Here is a 9,362-nt window from a genome sequence, read left to right as displayed (position 1 = left end):
ATTTTTTACCTGCCGGACATGACATTGAAAAAATCCGGAAAATTTGCCACATAAGAAAGGCGCCCGCTGCCGTGGCCTAAGGTTCTCACTGAAAATCCTCGTCCCCGGCGGCACCTTTTTTTGAATTTACTTCCTTTACAACGCCGATTTTTGGGAATTTCGGATTTTTTTTGAATTTTTTCGCAATAATATTTGGAAAATAGATAACTTTTAACACATTTTAATGCAATAAAAATTTTTGGTCGGAGTCCTCCTTTAATCCTCACCTTCCCGAAAAAAATGTTCCATCTATTACACCTCTCAAATTCTCTTTTACGCGATTTGTTCTTTTCTTCTTCCTCCTCCTCCTTTTCTTCTTCTTCTTCCCCCATCATTCACTCAACCCCCGTTCCTTCTAACACCTGTCATCAAGCAACACAGACATATGTCCCTTTTCTTCATCTCTCATTAGCAAGACGTCTTCTGACCGCTCGTAGCCATCGCAGAGCCTTTGCACTCCTTCAGTACCTTCTCCCCCTTTCCTGTGCCTCTCTCTCTCTCTCCCTCATCATACACACATGCTGAGAAAGAGGAAGGACAACAAAATAATCCCAGGTACATATGTATGCACTACCGGTCAATAAGATATAAAAATGTATTTTTCCGTTGATTTTGTGGCATTTTTAGAAGTCTAGAGTTCAGCAGTCAAGTCTGCGATCACTTTGAAAATTTAGGAAAGTGTAAAACAGGCCTAGATTAAAAACTTTGCATTCACTGAAAACTTTGAAAATTCTTAGTTTTTCAAATTTTTGTCGGTTCCTCACATTTTCAGCACAAACACTGGGCCAAAAACTCAAAAACTAGGAATTATCGTAAAATTCTGTGAATGCAATGTTTTCATTCTAGGCCAGTTTCAAAATGTTCTCTTCTGGTTTTTGATCCGTTTTTTGTCCGTTGTCTGGCTATTTCAGCTGTTTTTAACCTTATTTAGTTGTTTAAAATTTCTGATTTTTCTTAGATTTTTTGTCCATCTTCAGTTTGTTTTCAAGCCAATTTTGAACCGTTTCTGCTATTTCGAAAAGCAATTCTGATTACAAAACTATTTAGGCATCTTTCGACCATTTCAAGGGTGTCTTCAAAAAATCAGAAAAAAAACGAATTTTCAAAAAGTTCTGCTAATCAAAGTTTTCAATCTAGGTCTGTTTTACACTCTCCAAACATTTCAAAGAGATCACAAACTTGATAACTGAGCTCCAGACTTCTGAAATTGCCAGAGATCAACTGAAAAATACGTTTTGTTGACCGGTACTGTACATTTTCCAACTATTTTCCCCAAACAATCTAAAAATCCATTTCAAAGCCTATAATTCTGTTCAAAAACTAACTTTCTCGCTCATCTAGAACTCGAGATACGGTCATTTGAAGTTTCTGAGGTTAGAGACGCAGCGTGTCTCGTCGTCTGCGTCTCTAGCCTCCTAAACTTGGAGCGGTTCTATCTCGGTTCTTAGAAGCACTAGAAATGTGATTTTTAGACAGAATTGTAGGAATTTTCGTCTATTTTCAAACCCAAACAGAATTATTTCTCAGTTGCCTTTGTCTTGTATTCAAAAAGATCGAAATTTACAAAAAATCGGAGTTTGTAGATAGTTGAATTTTATATCATTTTGTAGCGCTTTTTAAGATTAACATTTTCCAATTTAAATTATTCGAAAATCTCGATTTTGAAAGAAGTTATGATCTAATTATACGGTATTTTTGAAAACTCACATCTCGAAAACCAAAAAAAGTACAAAAAAGTTGTCAACTACAAAATTGAAGCTCTATTTTTACCTGGTATAATCTAAAAATTTCAAACAAATTGGAAAAATCTGAACTACTTTTGTAGGACTTCAAAATAGGTCATTTTTCACCAGATTTTCAAAATTTCGATTTTTCGACTCCTAGGATTTTGGGCATTTAAAAGAGGGAGGACATGGATCAACCAATGTTTCCATAAAAAAATCTGAAAATCCATTTTAAACCCTACAATTCTGTTCAAAAACCAACTTCCTAGCTAATCTAGGACTCGAGATACGGTCATTTGAAGTTTCCGAGGTTAGAGACGCAGCGTGTCTTGTCGTCTGCGTCTCTAGCCTCCTTAACTTGAAGCGGCTCTATCTCGGTTCCTAGAAGCGCTAGAAATGTGATTTTTAGACAGAATTGTAGGAACGTTTGTCGATTTTGTAATTAAAAAAGTTTGTAAAAACTATTTTTTCCTCAATTTCTTAAAATTCCAGAAATAATGTCATCAGATGGCCAGGGAATGTCAACTATGGATGTCACGATGACAGAAGAGACAAATAAAATAGGGTGAGTCGTTTTTTTTTTTGGATTTTTAGAATCAGAGGATTATCAAGATCCTCAAGATTAGAAAAAGAAGGAAAATGAAGTGCTTTTTTTCAGAAACATGATCAAAAACAACGAGATGACAGATTCTGACGTCCCCAAAGTGCAGCCGAAGGTTCAGAATTTTGAGGTGAGTGTTTCAAATTCTGAAATTTCGAGATTCTGGGTTTCTGAGATCCTGAAAATTCAAAATTCAAGAGTCTAGCATTCTCGAAAACTCTGAAAATTCTAAAAATTCTAAAAATTCTAAAAATTCTGAAAATTCTAAAAATTCCTAATTTTCAGATGCCTGCCTTCGTCGCTCCGGATATGGTTTTTTATGAACCAATTTCATCTGTGAGGTTAGTTAATTTTTGAATTTTTGAATTCAGATTTTCAGAGTTTCAGAATTTCTGAATTCCTGAATATCTGAATTTCCAAATTACTGAATTTCTTAAGGATTACTGTAATTCTCAATTTTCAGAATATTCAAAAAACCTGCCAAACGTGGAGTCGGACGTCCGCCAATATTTGATAATCCCAATCCTGAAGATCGTAAAACTCGGGAATTTGAATTGCTGAATCGGATGTTTACTGGAAAACTTATAGAAGATTCTGAACCATCCACGTCATCAGCCACGTCATCTAAAAGGATTCGGAAGCCATCGAAAAACGTGGAGAAGGATTCTGAATGCTCGATTTCATCTAAAGAAGTCCTGAAGCGTCCAGGAGTCATTTCGAACGATTATGAAGCTTCAAAGTCCTACAGGAAGATATTTGTGAGCTCAGAAGACTTTCCGGCTCCTTTCACGTTATCTGAAAGGATTCTGAAGAAGCCGGAAATCAAGATGACGTCTTCAAATTCATTTTCAACGACGTCAAAGGATCCAGAAGCTACCGAAAGGCTCCAGAAGGCTCAAATAGTTAATGTGACGTCTTCAATGACTCCAGAAGTCAAGATGACATCTTCAAAGTTTCCAGAAGTCAAGATGACGTCTTCAAAGCCTCCAAAACCCATCAGTCACAATTCTTATACATTTTCAACGGCGTCTGAAGGTCCAGAAGCCACGAAAAGGATTCTGAAGGCTCCAAAAGTCACTACGCTGCCTTCAACTTCATTTTCTCCGACGCCAGTGGATCCAGAAGCCTCTGAAAAAATTCGGAACCTCATCGACGAAGTCGTCGAGAGTCTAAGACCTCCTGAAGCCAACAACGAAGAAAACATTCTGGAAACTATTGAAAAGGTGGTCCAACGGCTAATGTTCCACGACGAGATGTCTGATGGATCGGAAGACGAGCCGATGGATTCTGAAAAGGAAAAACGGATTCTGGAGACAATTGATGACGTCATCATGGGAGAAATACGTCCAGAACCAAGATCGGAGAAACTTATTCGAGTGCTAGAAGGCGATACAACGAACTTGACGGTCCAGAAAGATGTCGTAGAAGATTCTGAAGCTTCAACGTCTTCTAAGAAGGTTCCAAAAGCTTCAACGTCTTCTAGAGAGGTTCAAGAAGATCCAACACCTCCCAGAAGAAGACTGAAATCTCCTCCACCTCCCATTTTAGCCGATGCCGACGATGAGTATGACTCCAAGTCTACGAATTCAGAATCCGAAGGCTGTCAGAAGGATTCTGAAGGCACTTCTAGAGATGACAACGATGAAGAAATGCCTTCCCAAGATTCCGACCCGGAATTCGATGAAATGTTTGAAAAATCAGAAGCCCAACGTCGTCAGAATGCTGATGACGTTCGGAAGGAGCAGACAATTCTGAAGGAGGATGGAGGGCTGGAACGTCTTCTGGAGGAGGATCGACGACGGCTTCTGGAGGCTTCAGAAGCTCCAGAAGCTCCGAAGGTTCCACTGAAGTCGATTTTGAAGAACCCAGAGCATCAGAATTTGAATAGACCGCGAATCCTAACTTTTGACAAGGATATACAAGAGGTAAGGAAGATTTTAGAAGTTCAGAAATTCGGAAATTTTCAGAATCCACGGGGAGACCAGGCTCCAAAATTTAAGGATCGTCATCAATATCGACATTTAGCCACCAATTACGACGGTGATAACGAATCCGAAAATAAGAATCAAAAAATTTCGATATACACAGAAAGTAAAATAAGAAAAACCAATCCAGAATCATTGGAATATGAAGAGGTATGACTTTTCAGAATCTGAAAATTTTTAGAATTCGGAAATTCAGAATATCTGAAATTCTAAAATTCTAAAACCCTCCCTGAGATTCTGAGATTCTGAGGATTCTGAGGATTCTGAGACTCTGAGATTCTGAGATTCTGAGATTCTGAGATTCTGAGATTCTTAGGATTCTGAGATTCTGAGATTCTGAGATTCTGAGATTCTGAGATTCTGAAGATTCTGAGGATTCTGAGATTCTGAGATTCTGAGATTCTGAGGATTCTGAGATTCTGAGATTCTGAGGATTCTGAGATTCTGAGATTCTGAGATTCTGAGATTCTGAGATTCTGAGATTCTGAGATTCTGAGATTCTGAGATTCTGAGATTCTGAGATTCTGAAATTCTGTGATTCTGAGATTCTGAGATTCTGAGATTCTGAGATTCTGAGATTCTGAGATTCTGAAATTCTGAGATTCTGAGATTCTGAGATTCTGACATTCTGACATTCTGACATTTTGAGGATTCTGAGGATTCTGAGGATTCTGAGGATTCTGAGGATTCTGAAATTCTGTGATTCCATTTTTTTTTTCAGACACCCCACGGCTTCAAAGTTCAAAAGTATCAAAAAGAGGCCAGAAAGCACCAGAGGAGGAAATACAGAGGATATATTCAGAAGTATAGGAAACAAGATTCTAGAGATCCACGTCATCAAGAAGCTTCATCAGAAAGTGATGAGGAGGCTATGGAAGTCGACGATCAGGATTCAGAAGTTTCACGTCATCAGAAACCTGTTCCAGAAGCCTCAAAGATGGATTCTGAAGTTCCACATCATCTGATTCCTAAATTTTCGGATCCCGAAATCCCTGAAGTAGATCCAGAAGACGTGCTTGACTGGACCGACGTCTTCAACTCCAAAACCGAGAATCCACCGAGTGACGATGACCTAGAAGCCCCTCCGACGTCTCCAGAGCGTCCTCCAGAGACCAGAATCCAAGAAAGCAGGCGTCTCCAATCAGAATACATGGAGCACAAAAAGAAGACGTCAGAGGAGCACCGTCAGAATTCAGAACAACTCAAACGGCTTCAGAATCCCATTGCGGATGATGTGGTTCAGTCTAGATGGACGTTGATTGCTCAAGCTTATCGGGAGACCAGAGATGAGGAAGTGGAAATGGGGATTCGGAGCAAAAAGAGCAAGAAGGAAATGCGAAAATTGCTCAGCTATGACAAAGAGGAAAATGAAAAATGGAGAAAGGAGCGGCAGGAATTTCTGGCGGAAGGGCAAAAAATTCTAGAGAAAATGGTGAAAAAATTGGATGAGCTGAAAATTCTAAGAAAAACCGAATTTCGAAGCGATGAAGAGAACGAGGACAAACAGAAGAGATGTCAGAAAATCCGGAAACAAATCAAGGCTTTAAAATCTTCTCATAAATATTATATGTACAAATTGGCAAGTCTCCCTAAAAATAAGATACCGTACCCCCCGAAATATTCATATTGGGAGCGGGATTTTCATAAATATTTGGACAAATATTGGGAGAATAAAACGGCTGGAAATTTGGAAGAGATGGAGAGAATGAAGAGGAAAATGGAGAGAAAAAAACCGGAGGAATGGAAGAAGGATTTGGAGGTTTTTGAGGTTGAAACGGAGATTGAGGAGATGGAGAAGGAGAGACCGTGGTGGTGAGTTTTTTGAGATTCTGAGATTCTGAGATTCTGAGATTCTGAGATTCTGAGATTCCGAGATTCTGAGATTCTGAGATTCCGAGATTCTGAGATTCTGAGATTCTGAGATTCTGAGATTCTGAGATTCTGAGATTCTGAGATTCTGAGAGTCTGAGATTCTGAGATCCTGAGATTCTAAGATTCTGAGATTCTGAGATCCTGAGATTCTGAGATTCCAAGATTCTGAGATTCTGAGATTCTGAGATTCCGAGATTCTGAGATTCTGAGATTCTAAGATTCTGAGATTCTGAGATTCTGAGATTCCGAGATTCTGAGATGCTGAGATTCTAAGATTCTGAGATTCTGAGATTCTGAGATTCTGAGATTCTGAGATTCTGAGACTCTAAATGTAAGATTTTGAGATTTTGAAATTCTGAGATTCTAGGATTCTGAACTTAAGAATTTCTGATTTTCTATAAGTCGCAATTTTCAAGTTTTAGGTTTTTTAGAACTTTCTTCTTTTCAAATTTTTGAATTTTCTAGAATTTATGGATTTTCGATAACTCTAAAGTTCGAATTTTCGAAATTCAGAATCTTATTCCAGATTTCCATCTACATGGCTTTGAAGTCGTCTTGTCATCTTTTTCATCGGATGTTCCAATTTTCGGATCATTTCAATTTTTCGAGTTCCCAATTTTCCCTATTTCTAAAATCTGTTCCCAATTTTTGATATTCTTTGAACTTTTTTCTAGTTTCCTACATTCTTTCATAATTCGTTTCGTTGATTTTTCGATTATCGAGCTTTTTGCCTTCGTGCAGTTTCGTGTAATTTTTTTTTCATATTTCCAGAATTCCCAGACGTTCTCTCTCTCTCTCTCTCTCGTTTTTCTGTTCACTTTTTTCATTTTCTGGTTTTTCAGACATTCCAAAATCTCTCCTAATCGTTTTAATTTCTCAAATTTTGCTGAAATCTCCATCCAATAACTTTTACGGTTCCCAGGAATTCACTGCTTAAAAAAACACTGATCTTTCCCTTTTTCTTTCCAAACCAGCAAGTCAAAATCCAGAAATTTGGGAAAAAAGAACAACTGAAAAGTGGACCTTTGATGCTTCGAAATTCAAATATTGGACAAAAATCTAACATGCATTTTCCTTATCACCATGAGAAAATCTGGAAGAGAGTCTTTAATATTTTCTTGGACCCAACTTCGATCCAATTAATCTCAGTTCCAATAAAAGATATCAAAAAGTTGTCAACTGATAAAATTTTGCTGATATTATGATAAACATTTTATTAGTTGATTACTCTTTGAAATCTTCCACAGGAAATGAGATATAAGCGCTCAAAGTTGATGGTTTGGGAGGTCGTTTTATTAGAGTGTTTACGGCATTTCCCTCTCAAAAGATGAGCTCTTTTTATCTGGTGTTTCAGATTCTCTAGAACTCGACTGTATGATTTTTGTTTTCAGGCAACCATCCAACTCTCCACGAGCTTAAAATCATCAGTCTCTATCCCAAGCCATATGGGGGATCCTCTTGGTTTGTGGGACATTTTGAAGGAATGGAAGAAAGAAGAATCAGTCGGTTAGTTATATTTCAAGCTCAATTATCTCGGTCCGTTTGAGAGATATAAAAAACTTGCCAACTGATGAAATATTTATCATAACATCCACAATATTTCATCATCTGACCAATTTTTGATATCTTTTGAAGGATTTGAGATAATTGAGCTTGAAGTACAAGAGAGATGATTTGCCGTTCTTGCTATTTGAGCTCGATTAGTTCATTTCCTATGAGCGATATCAAAAATTTGTTAACTAATAAAATGTTGGTATCGCTAACATTTTTGCTTTTCACATATTTTTGATAGCGCTCATGGGAACCGAGATAATGAAGCGTCAAGGTGTATCATTTTTTTTGTGTTCAGATAAGATACATTCGCCGGATACTGACTCGAAAGTTCTGGAAGATATCGATGAGTCCGATGGTCCACCAAACAGCAACAAACCTCATATGATGGATCGGAATGAGCAATTGGATCCAAAGAATCAGAAGGTCTTGCTTCAGGAATGTGACCGCAGTATCGAGATCCGGAACCTTGGAATTCCTGATGTTCCTTCTGAAGATTTGGCAACTCCAGCTACACAGTCACCCACCGGAGAAACAACATCTTCATTCCAGATTAACGGATGAAGACACCAAAAATACATAAGCACCCTTAATTTGCTATCAAAATCATTTCTTTCCACATTCTTAGCACTTTCCGACCTCAATTCGTTCCATTCCAAAAGTTATTTATTTCAAGCCAATTTTAAGGGTCTGAAAAAGATAATAAAATTTTTCGAAAGTTTCTGAAAGTTTCAGAGTATGCTAAACAAAAATAGAGCTTCAATTTTGTAATTGAAAACTTTTTTGTAGAAATTCATCCAAAAAAGATATACGGATTTTTGAGACCAACTATGTCCCAAAACTCCCGTGAACACAATTTTAATATATTTTTCAGATTCCTCATCCCCCCTTAATATTTTCCATATTTTAAGAGATTTATCTCGTTGGTTTTCTAGACATTTTCCCCCAAAAATAATTCTTTTTCTAGAAAATGTTTCCCCCAAAATGTTTTCTTTTCCTTCAAAATTCCCCCCCCCCCCCCAAATTATTATTCTTCTAGAAATCCCCCAGTGTCATTTTAATTGTGTCCCGATTTTCATATCGCCTTATCCCGCCTGGAAATTCGAAAATTTTGAAATGCTGAAGTATTTAAATGTGCTCTACAGAAAAGAAAAACATTCAAAATTTTCAGGCAGATTTTCCTGTTTTTTCCTTTTGCTCTCCGGTTCCTGAAAAAATATTCCCCGGTTTTTTTATTTTTCTGTTAAATGATGTTCCTAATAATTTCTAGAAATACCCGATTTTTTATTCGAAAGTTCTGTAAATCCTCATTTTTTCTAAATAAATTATAAAACCTTGATGTTTTTGTTCTGTTTTTTAGGAATATTTTCGGAACGATAACTTGCTGATTAATAGAAAATCTACAGTATCTTAAAGGAACATGTCTAAATTGTATTCTCTGGTTCTCACCACATGCCAATGTAGTACAGCATAGTCGGAATATTATTCTTGAGCAAAAAAATTGGAGTTGTGGCCGAATTTTCACACAAGTTAGGCCACCGTATTTCAAGGAGAATTTTCGAAAACACAGCCGGCAAACGAGTGCTACCG

The 9,362-nt window shown here is 37.4% G+C and overlaps 1 protein-coding gene across 1 annotated transcript; it reads left to right on the top strand.

Annotated features, from left to right (window-relative positions):
- Positions 1 to 2,260: 2,260 nt before the first annotated feature.
- Positions 2,261 to 8,336, top strand: CBG24136 (the record flags this gene model as incomplete). Its single annotated transcript, XM_045243053.1, is given in 8 exon segments — positions 2,261 to 2,328; positions 2,422 to 2,494; positions 2,650 to 2,705; positions 2,828 to 4,499; positions 5,071 to 5,781; positions 5,800 to 6,108; positions 7,613 to 7,727; positions 8,071 to 8,336. The coding sequence occupies 8 exon segments, from the start codon at positions 2,261 to 2,263 to the stop codon at positions 8,334 to 8,336; spliced, it is 3,270 nt and encodes a 1,089-aa protein (XP_045091259.1).
- Positions 8,337 to 9,362: the final 1,026 nt, after the last annotated feature.

Source organism: Caenorhabditis briggsae (assembly GCF_000004555.2).
Source record: "Caenorhabditis briggsae complete genome, chrII, whole genome shotgun sequence".
NCBI lineage: Eukaryota > Metazoa > Nematoda > Chromadorea > Rhabditida > Rhabditidae > Caenorhabditis > Caenorhabditis briggsae.
The sequence above is the reverse complement of the archived record's forward strand: the minus strand, read 5'-3'. Positions and strand labels throughout refer to the sequence as shown.